The sequence below is a fragment of the Lissotriton vulgaris genome, chromosome 2_1, assembly GCF_964263255.1.
Source record: "Lissotriton vulgaris chromosome 2_1, aLisVul1.2, whole genome shotgun sequence".
Lineage (NCBI taxonomy): Eukaryota > Metazoa > Chordata > Amphibia > Caudata > Salamandridae > Lissotriton > Lissotriton vulgaris.
In genome coordinates this window covers 1554653275-1554671714 of record NC_141687.1, presented here as the reverse complement: position 1 = coordinate 1554671714, position 18440 = coordinate 1554653275, and the positions used below count along the sequence as shown (strand labels likewise).

Genomic DNA, 18440 nt, shown 5'->3' with positions numbered 1-18440 from the left:
CTGTAACGCTTCGTCGTACTATCGGCCCATGCTTTGGAGAGCAAGTGCTCAGCCGACCCCGAAAGGCCCGGGAGCGTCCAGCGTCTCCTGAGAGCCTCCACGCCACGAGGCGGAGAGTGTTCTGCATGACGAGAGGGTGAGGTTCCCGATCCGGGCTCGTCAGGAGCAGAGGAAACAGGGGGAGTAGGATTGGAAAATCCCAGGAAAGTTCCAGAAGAACCGGAAACCATACTTGAGACCTCCACAGCGGTGTAACCAACACCAGGTCCGCACCCTGGCGGCGTATTTGAGCCGCCGTTCGCATGATCATGGAGAACGGGGGAAACGCAAACGGCTGTTCCCGACTCCAATCCTGCAAGAACGCGTCCGTGGCCTCCGCCAGAGGGTCCGGCCTCCAGCTGTAAAACCGCGGCAGCTGGTGGTCGAGACGGGACGCGAAGAGGTCCACCGAGAAGGGGCCCCAAAGGGAGTGTAGCCACCGGAAGACTCCCGGATCCAGTTTCCACTGGCTGGCATCCCTGAGATGTCGAGAGTGCCAATCCGCTACCTGATTGGACTGGCCTGGCAGATACTCCGCCGTCACCGCAATGTGACGAGACAGGCAATAATCCCAGAAGTCCTTCGCTAAATCCGCCAAGGCGCGGGACCGAGGACCTCCCAGGTGGTTCACATATCGGACCGCCGAAACATTGTCCATCCGGAGCAGGACACAAGCCTTGACCGAATCTTTGGTCCAACAGCGAACCGCGAAGGAGCCCGCAAGGAGCTCCAAACAATTGATATGCAATTGTTGTTCTTCTGACGACCAGGCGCCGCCGGTGGAAAAATCCCCGCACCGGGCGCCCCAGCCCGACCTGCTGGCGTCGGACTCTATGATTAAGTCCGGAGCCGACCCGAAGATCGCTCGCCCATTCCATGCCTCCATGTGAGACAGCCACCATGACATCTCCTCCTTCACTTCGTCCGTGAGGGGAACCCACTGATCGTAACACATCCCACGGCGCAAATGCTGCGCTTTCAGGCGCTGAAGAGCCCTGTAGTGCAGCGGGCCTGGGAAAATCGCCTGGATGGAGGACGACAGAAGACCCACCACCTTGGCGACATGGCGCAGTGACGTCCGATCCCTCGCGATCGTCTGCCGAAGCAGGTGCCGTATTTTTGCGACCTTCCGGCTCGGTAGGCTCAAGACCGCCTGCACCGAGTCCACCACGAAACCTAAAAAGGTGATCTGCTGAGTGGGAACCAAGACCGACTTGGAGCCGTTGACGACGAACCCCAGTCTCTGAAGCAGGCCGACCGCTTGACGCAGTTGTCCTGCCAGCACCTCCGGGCACTGCCCCATGAGGAGGATGTCGTTTAAGTAAACTATCATACGGACCCCCTGGCTTCTGAGAAACTCCACTACCGGGTGAAGGACCTTCGTGAAGCACCACGGGGCCGAAGAAAGGCCGAACGGCAGGGCGGTGAATTCGAACACCTGGCCGTCCCACAGGAATTGTAGGAAACGACGATGAGGGGGGTGGATGGGAACGACCAAGTAGGCATCCTTGAGATCCAGTCGCACCATCCAATCCCGAGGGAGGAGCACGTCCCGAAGGAGGTGGATCCCCTCCATCTTGAAGTGACGGTAGACCAACCACCCATTGAATTCCTTGAGATTGATCACAGGCCTCTTGCCCCCATCCGTCTTGTCTACCAAGAAGACGTTGCTGAGAAACCCATGCGGGTGGCGCGTTGATAGGCGGATGGCTCCCTTGAGCAGCAAGTCCGAGACCTCCCCGTCTATCAATCGCGCGTCGGAATCTGAGAAAACCATTGGGCGCGGGGGCCTCACCTGAGTTGGCTGGTCGTGAAACTCTATATGGAAACCTCTCACAGTTTGCAAAACCCAAGCATCGGCAGTGAGCAACTCCCACTCCCCGTAAAAGCTTGCCAGCCGCCCCCCAATCGGAACTTGATCCAAGCAAAGTACACTTACCGGGGGCATTTCCTTGTCCGGACTTCTTTTGGAATCCTCTTCCACCATAGCGTTGTCCCCTCGTGGGGTAGAAATTGGTGTAGTTGGCCGAGGTCTGGTACTGACCTCTTCCGGAGCCTTGTCCACGGTAGTTGGTCTGCTGACCACGGCCGATCGCGCGGCCCCTGCCGCGACCGGCCCCTCCAGAAAAACGCTGGTGAAACACCCTCTTGATGCTGGACTGGGCCTTGTCCAGCGACGTGAACGTGTTCACGAACTTTCCAAGCTCGCGGATGAAAGGTTCACCGAAGAGGCCACCCTGGGCCACTGCACCTGCCTCCGACGAGGCCAGGTCCCCCAGCTTCGGGTCCAGCTTAATAAGGAGCGACCGCCGCCGCTCCGTGGACAGGGCACAGTTGGCGTTGCCCAAGAAGACGATCACCCTCTGGGCCCAGTTGGAGAGCACCTCCGGTGAAATGGCGGTGCCATTCGCTCGAGCCTCCTCCGCCATATCGAGGATCTTCGTGGCGGGCCCGACCGCATCCAACAGCTTGTCCTGGCAGGCCCGCCAGGACCGATCGATCCCCTTCCTGGGGTCCTTCATGAATTTCGCCAGGAAGGTGGCCATCTTGGGGTCCAATTCTGGGGTCATAGCCACCTTCCCCTCCAAAGTAGGCCGAGGGCATTCCCCGCGCAGGCAACCCCTCGCCTCCTTCTCCAGGGGCTTGCGCAGCCGGCCCGCGACAAACTTCGCCACCGTCTCCCCCGGGGCCCAGGCCGCGGATCGGGGGTGGACGATCTCGTCCGGGTCCAGCATGCCCGACTCATCTCGGGGCATCTCCTTTCCCGAAGGCGCCGGGAGCCAAGACCGGGTCGACTCCCCGTCGTCATCCGTGTCCGGAGAGTCGTAGATCGGGGAGGCGGGCACCGTTGACAGACCGCCCGAAGTGCCAGGGTCCACCAAGGGCGTCGGAGGCACCGCCGTCGCCTTGGCCAGGAAGGCGTCACGAAGACGTTCGAAGGCGCCCTTATCCACGCCTTGGGCCTCCGATGAAGGCCCCTCACCCCGGGGTCTCTTCGGAGCGGGCGGCAACCCGCCGGACGTCCCCGGGAGCTCGGGGGGCGGCGGCACCTGCGCCGCTGCCAGCTTGGCACACTCCTCTACGATGCGGGCCGAAAGGCGGTCCTCCATGGGCCCTACCACCTCCGTCACACAACGATAGATGGAGCTGTCCACCGCCTGATAAAACTCATCATCCTGCAGATAGGGGCAGGCCTCCTCATCATACTCCCCTTCCATGTCGGAACCAAGGGCAAATGCGGGGCACCCAAGAGGGCGGCAACCGAGAAAGTTCTCGAATGTGGGCAGGCCCAGCGGCTGCGATCACGTTTTGGGCCAGCTGACGTGGCAGGTGGGCTGCACCAACCCCCAAGCGCGCAGACCCTCCTCGCCGGGACCGGGTCTACGTACCCCTCAAGCGCGCTAGGCCACACACGAATAAAGAGGTGCACAGATCTCGCCCGAAGGCGATTCACGCGGTCAAACCGCCATACAGACCCCAAAGGGCGTCAATTTGTGAAGTACAGACCCGGAGCACCAGGTGTCAGAGGGGTACGCGAGGGTCGGCCCCTGCGCAAGCGGACCCCACGGCGCGGCTCCTCGCACCGCGGAGGCGCGCCGGAGGGTCGGCGAGGCGACAGGCCGCCCCCTTGCGGTCTATGTACACACCGCACACAAGTGGGAAAAAAGTCGCGTAGGAACGGCAGAACGTTCCCGCAACTAGGGGACTCTGAAAGGAAATAAACCATGCAAGGAGTCCCCAAAGACCACAAGACACAAGCACAATAAAAGAAGACAAATAGAAAAGCACTTATCTGGCTGCGGGAGCAGCGAAGAAAGAGGAGGAAGATGATGGGAAGTCCGGTTATATAGGGATGATGAACAGTGACAAAGGACTGTGGACTATGATTATAACAAAGAGACTCTTGGGAGTTGTTGTTGATTTTTTGTTGAACATTACGTCAATGCTTTATGTTTAAAGCATTTTTTGTTCTTATTATATCTTTTCCTAAGCTGCTGTGGTTTCTTTATGTTAATAAAGCGAAGGAAGATATAGCATAATCTGAAGCCTCCGGTCCTGACATAGAATTCTGGGCTCGGAGGCATGAGGAGACTGCCATCGCGAGCTCAGAAGAATTCACGAGACCGCATGGGGAAATACAGTAAAACAATAAATATAACACATCTCCTTTCCTTTGACAAGAATGAACATTTTATAATACCTATAATAATTCTTCTTCAATGAATAATAAAACATAGTGTAGTGAAAGAACAAAAACATAAATCAATAACTTATAAACCTGTGAATGATCATTCTGACTAAGTGACCAGGTAATTAAATAAGTGATGGCATGTGGCGTGGCAAAATGATCGTTCTGACTAAGTGACCAAGTAATTAAATAAGTTATGGAATGTGGCGTGGCAACATTCACAACCCACTCCTTCCTTAAACATCTAAATACAAATCTTTCAAATATGCAGGTGATTTCCTTTCACAGATCGGTCTTTTACTGTTATAACCATTACTTCCTTGAAGTGACAAATCCTGTGGCTGCAAAGGAGGAGAATTAGAAAGACTTTTTTTTCTGATATAAGGCCACTCTTCGAAGATTCCATGTCTGACCATTCTGCAATGTCGCATAGTTTCCACATACAGATTTGACTTTGAAAGGGCCTCTGAATTGGTTAAAAACCTTATGTGTGCCACCAGGTTTAACCTTAACTAAATCACATCCTGAAATCTTTGTCTTACTACTAGAACAAGAATGTTGAGTAACCTCCAGTTCTTGTTTGGATAATCAGGTAGGAACTAATTTCGGTCCCGGTCGTCTGCCCCTCATGAGTTCGAAAGGTGTCTTTGTCATATTTTGGTGTATTGTGGTGCGATACGCCCAAAGCATTTCTTTGATCTCTTTCTCAACTGAACAATTAGATTCTAAGGCTAGTTGTATGGTACCTTTAACTAATCTATTAACTCTCTCGCATAAGCCATTGCTTTGAGAGTTATATAATGAGGTACGTAAATGTTTCAAGCCTACAAGATTAAAATAGTTCTGCATTTCCCTAGAAGTGAGTTGTGTTCCATTGTCTAATAAAAGCATAGCAGGAATACCTTCCCTGCGGAAAATGTTACTAAGTACCTTGACCGTAGAGTGTGTATTGACATTATTCAGGAAAGCAACCTCCACCCACCTTGAAGTAGAGTCAACTAAGACCAAAGCAAACTTTTCACTATCTTGTAATTCATGGAAAGGACCAATGAAATCAATGCAAACTTTTTGCCAGACACCTTCTTGAGACACGATTTGTCCATGGGAATTAGTATTACTTCTACCTGCGCCTACTAAAAGCCTTTTCTCAGATTCGTTACAAACCTCACATTTTCCTACCCATAATTTGACTTGGCAATCCATGCCCGACCACCAAAAATTTTCTTTAAAGCATTTGGTAGTAATGGTTTGGCCTAAATGACCCTCATGAACCAAGGCAATAATGCAAGATCTAAGAGATTCTGGTGGTATGTACTTCTCAGCTCTGACCAAAATAAAGTCACCTTGTGTGAAAATCTCATGTTGTAATTGGACATATGGCCTAAGAGTGGGTGATACTGTACTCTGCCTAGAAACTCCTTCCTTGGACATTCTAAGTAACATTTCCAAGATGGGATCTTTTCCCATGGCTCCCATCCATTCATCTTTGGGTATAGATCTGGAGAGATTTTCTGTAAGATCTTCTAAACAAGCAACTACACTCTCGGTTATTAATTCATTAGGAGTAGCTTTTGTGTCAGGTAATCTTGACAAGCAGTCTGCAACATTATTACTCCACCCAGGTAGATATTCAACGTTACACATGAAGCCTTGGACATTTACTGCTAACCTTGCTAGTCTGCCTGAACAATCTTTAATGCCCCCAGGAGCTAACACTTTTAATAGAGGCTTGTGATCAGTCCTGAGGGTAAACAAAGTGCCCCACAGAAAAACTCTAAAATATCTAGTAGCCCAGGCAGCCGCCAATGCCTTACGCTAAATAACTGAGTAGTTCCTCTCAGTCTCAGTTAACGAGCGAGATGCAAAGGCAATTGTTTTCTGTTGTCCATCATGTTTTTTGTGTCAGGACAGCTCCAATGCCTACAGAACTGGCATCTACAGTTAAAACAGTAGGTAAACCTGGTAAAAAACTAGAATGAATGTTTGCATTCACAATGTTTTCCTTAATCAAGTTAAAAGCAGTTCTTTGTTTACCACCCCAAGAAAATGTCTTTACCTTCCTCAAAATCTCTCTTAACAGTTCAGCTTTCTCTGCAAAATGTTTGACAAACTTTGCATAGTATTCCACCATGCCCATGAACGATCTTAATTTGTCTTTGTCATTTGGTTCTGCTACATTTGATATGGCTCTGACCAAGTCATGTTTGGGTTGGATTCTGTTTTCACTGACATGATATCCTAGGTAATCCACCTCTTTGACAGCAAAAACACACTTATCTTTGCGTAGAGTTAAACTGGCCTTGACATGTCAAGACTTTATCCAAGATGTAATTGTGGTCGGTTGAAACTAGGGCATGGATTAGCATATCATCCTGGAAGAAAACTACTCGCTCTATATTCTTCAGTGCATCTGTGATGATCCTTTGGAAAGCACTGGCAGCAGAACATAACCCAAAGGGAAGTCTCTTGAACTGATACGTGCCCTCAGTTGTGATAAAAGAAGTATATTCTTTTGAATTAGGATGAACTTTGATTTGGTGGTAGGCGCTGCGTAAGTCCAGCTTTGAGAACACTTTACCACCAGCTAAGCTCAGGAAAATCTCATTGATGTTTGGAAGGGGAAAATAGTCCATTATAACCGCCTTGTTTAAGCTTCTCGTGTCCACACAAAAACGCAAGGAGCCATCTTGTTTTTGTGTGATCACGACCGGAGATAACCATTATGTAGCTTCCACAGTCTCAATGGTATCATCATCAAGCATTTGCTTGATGCTCTTTCTAACTTCAAATCTAGCAGACAGTGGTATTTTGCGTGCAACATGGTTAACTGGTATAGCATTTTTTTTTAGTTTTATAACATGTTGATAGCCAATAGCCTCTCCCAATACAGTGTCAAATACCTTTTCATGTTTAGATAAAATAGTTTCCAAATCGTTATTTTCACTGTGAATGCACATTACTGGTGGATCAGCCCTAACAGCCCTAAATATAACAAATATGCTTGGCTGGACCACTGCAGTCCCGTCAAGCATATTACAAGTTTCCTCTCCGCAATGGTTTTCATGGCGGTTCTACTGCCATGAAAACCGTGGGGGAGAGGGAAAAAAGGGGCCCTTGGTGCCTCATGTCCTGTGGATGCAGTAAGGGGTCACTCCATGTGTCCCCCCTGTGTGCATGCACACCTGTTCCTGCACGGCAACTGTGTTTGACGTTCCAATTGCGGTGTCCAATTTCTGAGGCACAGCCATGGGAACGTGAAATACAGGCCCACCAGACAGGAGGAAACTCCTAATCTGGTAGGCAGCCTGACTACGGGTTAGGCAGTGTAGGAGCAGACCCGGAGCCACACCGCCAAACTCGTAATCAGGCCCTAAGGGTTTGCAAATGTTATGACTTGAAGTCATTACAGCTGGATCCCTTTTTCCACTGCGTTGCATGGTGAGGACATTTGGCTCTATTGAAAAGCACAAGCATATTTTGCCCCTGATAAACACATTTGTAGTTACAATTTAAAGCTGCTGTTGGAACATATTGCCGGCCACTATTTATTTATTTATTTATTTATTTTATTTATATGTATTTTTCATGCCAAAACAAAACTTGTAAAAGGGAGTCGCAAATCTGATGAGAAGCTGAGAACATTTTTTGTATTAGGCATATAGTTTGGACCCATACAAATGCAAAAAATTGGTGTTACTTTTCATAATTGACAATATATTGTTGTAAAGTTATTCCTGCCATGCCAGTAAAATTAAATGTGATCCAGTAACACAATATTTAGAACAAGTGGACCAAGAAACACATTTTCACTCATTTACTATCACGATATAGCATAACTGGCGAGAGGGAACTCTGCTTATTGTCGGCAGAAGGCATTTTACAATGACAACAAAAATCAAGATTTTTTTTAATAATCAAACAACCTAATCAGTTACCAGATTTACCTAATGTATTCTGGTTTTGGTTACTACTTTCGTTTATATTTAGCACATGTGATAAAGCAAAATGTAACAAGCATTGGCAAAGCTAATACGTCTCTCCTATGTGAAGTCTGTTGTCTTTGTAAATAACTCATGCAAGAAGGGAGTGCTTAGGTAGTCCAACAATTGTTCATTCAAAAATTCAAAATTCAATTTAACGTAAAGTCCTTAACAATTGTTTTCACACATAAGAGGTCTTCTTATGAATCCAGTATGATGCAAGAACCATGAAATTATGTTTAAACAACATTTTCTTTATTCTTTCTAACATCCAACAGCAGACCAGTCAACGCGTTTTGTCTCAACATCAGACTTCAATTCTTTCTAGTGATTCTTCCTAGATAATACACGCCAGAAAAGAGAAGATGCTGAATATCTGTATCCCCAGTGGGACCCGCAAAATTCATGTAGTAGGGCGCGGCATCCCATCCATGCGAGGCACAGCTCCTTTGTCATATTGGATCCATAAGAAGACCCCTTATGTGTGAAAACAATTTGGAAGGACTTTGCACTAAATTGAATTTTGAATTAACAATTATTGGACTCTCTAAGCTCTCCCTTCGTGCATGAGTTCTTTTCCTTTGGTTCATGGTTGCTGAGCAGAAGGGCCCTTAGAAGGTTGAGTGCTTCCATTTACATACCTATGATGCAAACACCTGTGCGGACAAATTAGAGCCAATATTGCTCTTTTTGCAGGAATCTATTGGCTTTGTCAATGTTTTTATAGCCATGCTGCACAGCAGCACAGCTGTTGTGCAGCATGGCTAAAAGCAACAAGGGAGGCAGGATACTGGATGGGAGGGAGAAGAAGGATTTGGCTCTATGGGCAGAGCTGCTGTTCACAGAATTGGGAAACCAGGTTTGAGTCTCTGCTTTGGCTTAACATCCTGCGATTCTAGTCAAATCGCTTAATCTCCCTTTCCTTTAAAAAATAAAGATTGTGAAGATCTTTAATGTAACTGGTTCTCGTGTAAAGTGCTGATACCGTCGGGTCGAAATCTTGCTATAAAGAAAATGCCCCCAAAAAAAGAAATAGTACCTCAATTACAGAGCAAGCAGTGGATGGACACTAATTAACATGAACTAATCTGTACTTGGGCCATGCCCAAGTACAGATTCTGCCACATTAGTAGTCAGCAAAGAGTGATAAGGTAGCCATCAAATGATAAGTAATGGGTGAGCCAAAAGCTTCTTTTTATAGTTTATTTTAGACACAAGAGATCGTCGTCATAGCGACAACACATGCACACAACCTGCAGGTGAGACCTACAAAAAGCACACATTCAGATGTGCAGCCAGTATGCTTTTTTATTACCGTGATAAAGGAGGGAGGGACATCATGACACCTTCGAGGCATTTCCTCTTATGGGTCATGGCCCCTTCCCCACATTCATCAATGGTAATAAATAGGATATTACACTCCGCCCATCATGCATTTATATTATATATATATATATAATCTGGAGATGTTGTAAATTCATGTGTGGTTCATATATATATATATATATATATATATATATATATATATGAACCACATGTGTGGTTCATATATATATATATATATATATATATATATATATATATATATATATATATATATATATATATATATATATATATATATATATATATATATATATATATATATATATATATATATATATATATATATATATATATATATATATATATATATGAACCACACATGAATTTACAACATCTCCAGATTTTGAACACAAGATAGGCTAAGGTTGCAAGAACTTTGATATACATGAATAAAAAATATATGACAAAATGAGTCTATTAAATCTTGATGCACAAAGGTTTGCAGGAGATTTTCTATTTTTTATGGGGTTTTTTCTAAGCACATTAGAGCTTACCATCTGTATTATTTCTCCTTCAATGGCATGGCTGTCCAGATGCTTCCCATCACTACTGTTTATGAAGCTGCTTGATATTTTAATCTGGCCAATAAACGTCCTTACTGTAAATAAGTACAAAGATCAGACCTATGTTACAGTTTTGTGGAAAATGGCTACCCATACCTAGTCAATAATACTAAATTTAACGTCATCCACCAGGGCACTGCAGATGAAATTAATTGTACATTGACATGACTCCGAAATGGTGACTTGATAGGTCAAGACTGTGCAAAAGCAATTCCTATCTCAGACAATCATAAAAATATTAATTTGGTAAAAATTTCAACATAATAATACATCATAAAATACCAAAAGAATACCAATTAACAAACATTATCTTGTTTTTAAAAAATTGTTTTTTAAACATACATAAAAACAATAATTATTCTCCCAAGAAATTATTTCATTGCAACAAAAACCTTGCATATACATTTAGTTATAGTTAGGGTACACCGTAGCGTAATTAATATATGCTATATGCCTATTTCTGCATTTCCTAACTCCACATGGATGGGATGAACTGTTTTTTAATCTTAAAATAGTTGGTAGCCTAAGGTCCAATCTCTTAATACCTATGGCCTTCATTACGAGTTCAGGTTAAAACAGGTGCTTGCACAGAGATCAGAACTATGAGTTGTGTGATAAAAATCACACCTTTGAAGATTTCCCCTGATATATTTCGGCATGTCAAACCTTTTGAAATTCATCAAGAGAAAAGGCTTGCGAAAAAAGGCAAAACACGTAATTGTAATTGCAATTGTAGCATTTCTAAAGCGCATAAAACCAAAAAACATCTAAGTGCTAACCAGAAAAGTCTGTGTGAAACGCGAGGACCTAACGCAGAAGGACCTAAACTTGTCAGTGCCAGACAGGGAGGGCTAGTTAAAAAATAATCGCGTTTTCAACTTTCTGCGAAACATCATATATGAATTTAAGCTCCTGATCTGTTCAGGGAGGGAATTTCACAACTTGGCGACCAACACAGTGAAAGCCCATCCCCTCCACCTGACTCTTCTGCACCTAGAAACAGCCACCTTATATTGACCAGCTGATCTCAGTGACCTCCCCGGAACATACCAATTGAAGGTCGTCTTAAGATAGGACAGCCACCGCAAACGAAGATCCTTGTGAACAGAGAGCTTTAAAAGACACCCGATTCTGTACTGGGAGCCAGTGTAGGGACCTCAATCCCTCCCTCACTTAACAGAATTAAGGTATTTCCAGGACCAGACACGGCCATGTTTTAAATGTCTTATAGCTTGTACAGAATGTACTTGTTTGAATTTAATAGCAGGGTATTATAGTAGTCTAAGTGAGACGTGATAAGCGCAATGTCCACCAACACCCTGAGCTCTTTCGGGAGAAAAGGCAGGATTTTCTTCAAGATCTTGATGATCCAGAAACAGGAGCACACTATTCTATTTACCTGGTTGTCAAAAGTCAAGGTGTTATCAAACATCACACCCAGGATTTTGACTGTAGCCACTGGAATGGGTAAAGAACCACATGTATCTGGCCACCAGCGGTTGAGCTATCCCTTCCAAAAACCTGGATCGCAGTTTTCTCCCCTTTCATTTTGATCCAGTTCTCTCTCATCCACCTGCTGATCTCCATCATACATTCACTAAACCTGTCAGCCACCTCTTCCCTGTCATCAGAGATCTTAAATGATGATCTGGGTGTCTTTCGCACAGGAGGACACACAATGGAACCGAAAGAGCGCATCAGTTTCGTCAGAGGGGCGACATGCAAATTAAATAAGGTGGAGCTTAGGGAGGACCTTTATGCAACCCCACAACAGGAGCTGAAAAGATGGAGCTCTAAAGTCCCTGCAGCTCACAGTAAGCGTCATATCCAGCAGGAAGAACTCTAGCAAATTAAGTGCTGCATCCTGCAGCCCCACCTGCTTAAGACTTTACACCAACAGAGATGGAGATGTGGAGTCAAAGGCCACAGGCAGGTCCAGCAATACCAAGATAGCAGACCCTCCCTGGTCAACTTGCCTACGAATGGAATCAGCAGAGGCCATAAGTGCCGATTCAGTGCTGTGATCTGAAAGGGATCTAGGGGTCCTTGATCCACTAGGTATTTAGCGAATTCATGATTTATATGCTTCTCCAGGATTTTAGCTGGAGCAGGCAGTGCGAAAAATTGAATATTGAGAAAAGGAGGTATTTACCACACGTGGTAAATGCTTTACTCTGGGGTAATAGTACTTACCACATGTGGTAAATACCCCACCCTTTTCTGACAAACGTGTAATGAGGCCCATATGAGCAATGCTTGCCCCTTTTGTACCGCTTTGTTCGCCATAAGTTGGCAGGGTATGCTCAGACGTGAGTCCCTTGCTCACTTTGCCACTGGATTCAAGCAAGCCTGGCTGAAGACGGCTGTAATGCCAGAAACCGGTCCTAGGAAGCTTGAATCTGGTCCGGGGAAGGCATGGCTTGGCAGTTCGGGCTGGACTGTTCCCATGAGGCACAGGGTCAGACTGATTTGCATATGGCCATGTCTGAACTGGGGTGGCAGAGTGGGCTAAAGAACGGTGATGGATTAAACCCAGATCTGTTGACTGGGTGGGAGTGTTTGATTGGTTCAGATGTTCCATCCATCACCACCCCCTTTTGTACCGCTTTGTTCGCCATAAGTTGGCAGGATATGCTCAGACGTAAGTCCCTTTCTCACTTTGCCACTGGATTCAAGCAAGCCTGGCTGAAGACGGCTGTAATGCCAGAAACCGGTCCTAGGAAGCTTGAATCCGGTCCGGGGAAGGCATGGCTTGGCAGTTTGGGCTGGACTGTTCCCATGAGGCACAGGGTCAGACTGATTTGCATATGGCCATGTCTGAACTGGGGTGGCAGAGTGGGCTAAAGAACTGTGATGGATTAAACTCAGATCTGTTGACTGGGTGTGAGTGTTTGATTGGTTAAGATGCTCCGTCCATCACCACCCCCTTTTGTACTGCCCTGTGGTTCTAGGCACCAATAGCCCATATCAGTCTTTTGGTGTGACAAAAATGGTATTTAAATTAAGGTTCACTATTGAGCATGCAAGTGAACAAGGCCTGGTGGGGTGTGAAAGAGTGTGTTGAGGGAAAGCCAATATGAATGGTAGTGTGTGCAAACATGCACATATGTGTGTTGTCAATGTTCCATACGTAAAAAGCATGCACTACATAGTCTTTGTTTCCAAATCTATTGCTTCGGTCCTCACCCTGTGGATACTCTGAAAAAATTTAATCAAACAAGCGCTGGTAGTCAACATTTTACAAAATAATACTCTCACCCCATTAGTTTCAGCAATCGCTATGACTTTTCCACTTTTTAGACTTTTCTTCCAAACTTTCACAATGTCAGTCCTTCAAAGCATTTTAATGGAAGATTATGATGAACTTTCTGTAGCATTCACTCCAATTCTCGGCTACTGCAATTCTTAAATGTTGGCAAGTATGTGCCATCAAGAGGATAAATGTAAATATAGGTACCATTTATTTAAGAAGAGAAAATGTCTAAATCTACATCACAAAAATTCAAAAAGCAGAGGACTGCAAAGACCTTTACATGCATTTGATAGAAGCTATGTGGTTTGGGAGTTACATGAAAAACTGCAGTCCCAAACCCTCCTTTTCATATTTGTTTGGAAGTCCATCAATGCCCAAATTAGCAGTGTACCAGAGAGATTGGTGATCTCTTCTGACATTACACATGGCCTTAAATCACAGATTACCAAAGCTGAGAAGGATATACAAGTGCATGTCCCGCTTCCCACCCAGAGGATTTCCTTTGAGTGGATTAGAAGATGGTCGGACAGCGGATTTGGCGGGGATGTTGTCCCTTGTATTCCTCGGTGCATCCTCTGCTCTTAGGACTGCTCGGTAATCTCCCTCATTGCGTGACTGGAGCAGGGTATTGAAAACCGATAAAGCGACTTACATATGGTAACACGCCTTCCCCTTCTTCATATGGTAATCAGAAGTGCATGGTGGATGCGATTAACAGACCAACATTGAAGGCATGCTACTCTACTTTTATTTACACTTTAGTCGTGAGAGGGACATGCTGAATAAAAACAAGAATGGCACAATTAAGAGTATAGAAAAATGGATCAGAAAAGAAAAGTTTCCAATAAAACACTGAGTAAAAGTATTTATATGAAAGAAGAACATAAAAACAGAAGACTGAAGGATATTATTGACAATTAAACCCTCAATACGAGGACAGAGGTCTCCACATACGAAGTCGCATCGATTTTCCTTTCTTACAAAAGGGATGTTTTAAGGCGATTCCTTTTGTATATACCATAAAAATAAGGTCCTTTGTTTGGAGCTAGGACGAAATTCCAAGAACATATTAGCTTGTCACCAGGCAAAAGATGGTCATCAGCCGAGAGCCTCATTTCTGCATTATGAGAGGCTCACACCTTTGAAAGACCTGCAAAACATTATAATAATTGACTTTGCCAAAACTAATGGACAGTGGCAGACCCTCCACTAAGGCAGAGGAGCGTCGCCCCACTGCTCAAAAGGGAAAATTAAATGATAATAATGTATTGTTATTATCATTTTAGTTTTCCTATTGCAGTCAGTGGCTCTTGTTCCGGGGCAAGCCAGAGCAGGGGGAAGAATGGTTTGCACTCCCTAAGTGCACAAAACTGCTTGGCCGGCCCTCTTGGACCGGCCAAACAGTCATGCACACTTTGCATCTTCATCACAAGGCTGTAATGCACAGCCTGGCGATCAAAATGCCCAACCTCCCATTCCCCGTCTGAGCGCCGAACCACAGCACTCAGACAATCACAACGCTACATTGTATCATTGTGATTGGCTATGGGGAGACTGGGAGCTTCCTGCTGCTTCCTGCTGCCAGACTGGCGACAGGAAGAAGAAGACAGAGGAGAGGCGGTGGCTGGTCGTTTTCAAGTGTTTTCTTTTCTTTTTTCATCCCCCGTACCCTCCCGCCCCACCACTCGGATCCGGTAATAGGTGCTCCTACTAATGGATAGTGACCAGCATTTGAGAACGCCTGGAAAGGAGATTGAGCGAATTAAAAACAGGGGGTTTAGCTTTTCTGTTAAATTGCAGCAGGGTGAAGACGTCTGAGGATGAAGAAAGCTGAAATTGCCTAATTTTTAGGTTAAAGAATCGTGAGTCTGCAGCCTAAATAGATGGTATCGACATGGTTGCCTGTGCCTCATCATTACTTCTGAAAGATTCAGCAGAGGCATGAAGTGGAATCAGGGATAGGTAGCCTTTTTTTTTACAGATTAGCACTATAGGATTGCTAGTTAAGATGCTGGTGTAGGCACTTTTGTGAAATGTATTCTTTGTCAGCATATTTAAGATTTCGCACAACGGAGAAAAGGGTACGTACATCTGAAGCCATCTCAGTTTTAATGCTATTTTGGATAAGTGTTTAGAGGGACACACCATGGAAACACAACACTGTTTACCAGAATTATTAAAAAGTGGCAGCTTCTGTCATTGTTATGTGCTTTTTCAGGACAAAGCCTTCTTTGCAACTAAATTGCCAAATGCTTCAATACTTGCAAATATTATCAAGGAAAGTCAGCGAGCATTTTATCTTTAGGGTCCCTCTTGTGCAACCCAAAGTTCATTGTAATACAGCATTTCTCTGAAAACAAACTCGAACTCTGTCAGTTCTAGTGACTCTAGGGAAGCTTTTTCAAACAGTGCTAAATAGCCTACAACACACCTAAGTAGATCATTAATAGAACATGGTGCTGCTATGGCTCTTTGGGGGTCATTAGTCTATGACTGGCGACTCGTTCACTGGCAAGGCCGGTGTAGGACCTGACCCTCCACTTCCCCCAATGGTGAGCCATAGGCCACATTTAGAGAGCCTCTCCTGCTTATCATAAAAAGGGTGGGGCCACTCTAACATGTTAGACATTGGATAGAAGGGCTGCCAAGTCCATGGTTACCAATGGTTGAACCACCAGAGGCCCTGTCGTCGGAAACCCAGTAGTTCTCCCTCCTCTAAATGAGAAGGGTGAGCCACAAGCCAGTACAGTGGGAGCTCTGCCAATTTATGACTGTGTTCCTGTATCAATAACTTCAAATAGCCCCCTTCATCTACTTTGCTGCAAAGTTAACAAAAGTGCTAGGTTTGGGAGGATAAAAAAGATTCTCTTTTCAAAAGATGTGTCTGATAAAAACTAGAAAACTTCCTATGTACCTCCTTAACTGATCTTTCAAATTATTTGTGAGTCATCAAACTTATAAAGAATCATTGTTTTTCTTTTATAAGAACTCTTCACAGTATTATGATGGAATGAATGCAAGTTGGGAAAAGCTGCTTTATCAAATGTCTCTCAAATTGTCTGAAACCTATCAAGACATTGTTAACTGGACATTGTCATGGCTGGAAAAAGCGAGCCAATCAAAATCTTCTGACTGCAAAGATAAAATAAATGCCACTGCTCTGTTGTCCAATGAGAAAGGAGAATCTGTGGTGGGGTGATACATGTTATTGGACTAATTTAAATAGTTTAAAAACGTTACTATACACATATACGTATCAAGAACCTCCCTCCACCCTTCTGAACAAAGGATCAACTTAAACAGGCTAAACAAGCAGTATTTCTAACCATGAACCAAGTTTAGGGTTATTACTTTATGCGGGAGCTATCTAACATGCACATACTGATTAGTTTACCAGACGCTGGCCACAGCCAATTTTTCCCACCTCTCCCCTCTTGATGACTAACAGTGATGTTGGCCTCAAGATTTGAAAATAGTTTATTGCTTACCTAAGCTGCATCCTGTTCCTTTTTCGAGCTGGTACCCCAGGGAACACCTGCAGGTAAAAGAGCCCTGGGTATTAATGCATGTAGCCTTGGATGGACAGGGGTTAGAAAGACATTCATCCACATCTAAATAGAGAAGAAAAAAAGAGGAGATAGAAATATTACACAATACCAAGAAAAATGGTGGTGGTCATAAGCAATACCAATACAGTCGCAGATTAAGACATGCTGGTTTATCTCAGAGCACCTTATACCGAGCCCAATTCACAAAGCTTGAGAGTGGAGCAAACTAGAAGATGCCCCAAGCTCTCAAATTCACAGCAGCCATCTTGTTTGATATTTATGAGGTGGCCTGAATGAAAAGTGACTATGTCAAGAGACTCTTTAAGAGGCATTTCAGCAAATCGTTGTGGATTCCATTTGCAGATGAACCTCAGAAAGATGCCCTCTGCATCTACAGACTGTGTCCCCTTGCCAACGTGTGTGACTATGTCAAATAATGGCCGAGGTAAACACACTGGGCGTTTTTTTAACTTGCTCCAGATGATATCTTTGTGAATTTGGCCACAGGTGTTCATTCCACAAAACATAATTGTTTGAGTTCTACAATCAGGAATGTTGGGATTCTCATGTATGGTGTTATGTTTTGTGGTGCATCCCTCTACGAAGCAAGTAATACCAAATACACAAAGAACGCATTTAAACATAATGTAGAATATTGTGCACATTAGGAGATCTGAGGTGTTTCTTTATTTGTAACGCTACTTAGGAAAATGTTTATATGCGTAACAAACAACTTTTCTCACTGAGTAAATTTCCACAGGAAAAAAACACTGAAGCAATTTACATTAAAAAGCAGGTTTCTTATCTGCTCTATTCGAAAAGTAACAAAATTAGCAGAAACACAAATTAGTAAAAATGCATGTTTATACAGCAAAAAAGTAGAAGTTGTGGTTAAGAAGTAAAAATAAAAGGGATATTTCTCTTGCAAAGAGAACATGGGTTGCATGCGGGGCAGCTTAACAGGAGAAATATTAAGAATTCTGAGTAGGAATGACTTGCATTTTACCTCTCACCCCTATTAGAGATAATTCGTAATGTTTTTAAACGCACCCAATGACATCTTTACAAGCGAAATAGGGCTATCCATGTGAGACCTGATGAGTGTGTTTTTACTGCTTTATACACAAATACAGTTGATTTACATTTTGAACACAAGGCAAGCATACATATATCAATATTAAAACGGCATAAATATTTCATAAAATTACAAATGTATTCTGAAGATGAAAATATAACTATTGAAGCTGATTCACTAACAATATGAATTTTCATAGCTATTATGCAGAGGAAATCTAAGATTGAATCAAAGACAAGAGGGGAGTATAACTTACAATAAAGCCTTTATGACTAGTCGCAGTTAAAATAATGAAAACCAAGGTAATTTATTATGACATCATCTGCAGGTCCTTAATGAGGCAGGGAGATGCCGACTAAAGCCGTACTATTACAAAGACAGGAATACGCAGTAGAAGCGGCTCCTCC

At 44.4% G+C, this 18440-nt stretch overlaps 1 protein-coding gene across 2 annotated transcripts in view; it reads right to left on the bottom strand.

Annotated features, from left to right (window-relative positions):
* The window catches only part of HEG1 (heart development protein with EGF like domains 1), a 220261-nt gene that overhangs the window by 49768 nt on the left and 152053 nt on the right, over positions 1-18440 (bottom strand). For both annotated transcript variants that reach the window (XM_086957440.1, XM_086957439.1), the window contains exons 4-5: positions 16899-17021; positions 10089-10192 (exon numbers count right to left, since the gene is read on the bottom strand). In XM_086957440.1, coding sequence (XP_086813566.1) covers positions 10089-10192; positions 16899-17021 — 227 coding nt within the window. The remainder of the gene's footprint in view (positions 1-10088; positions 10193-16898; positions 17022-18440) is intronic.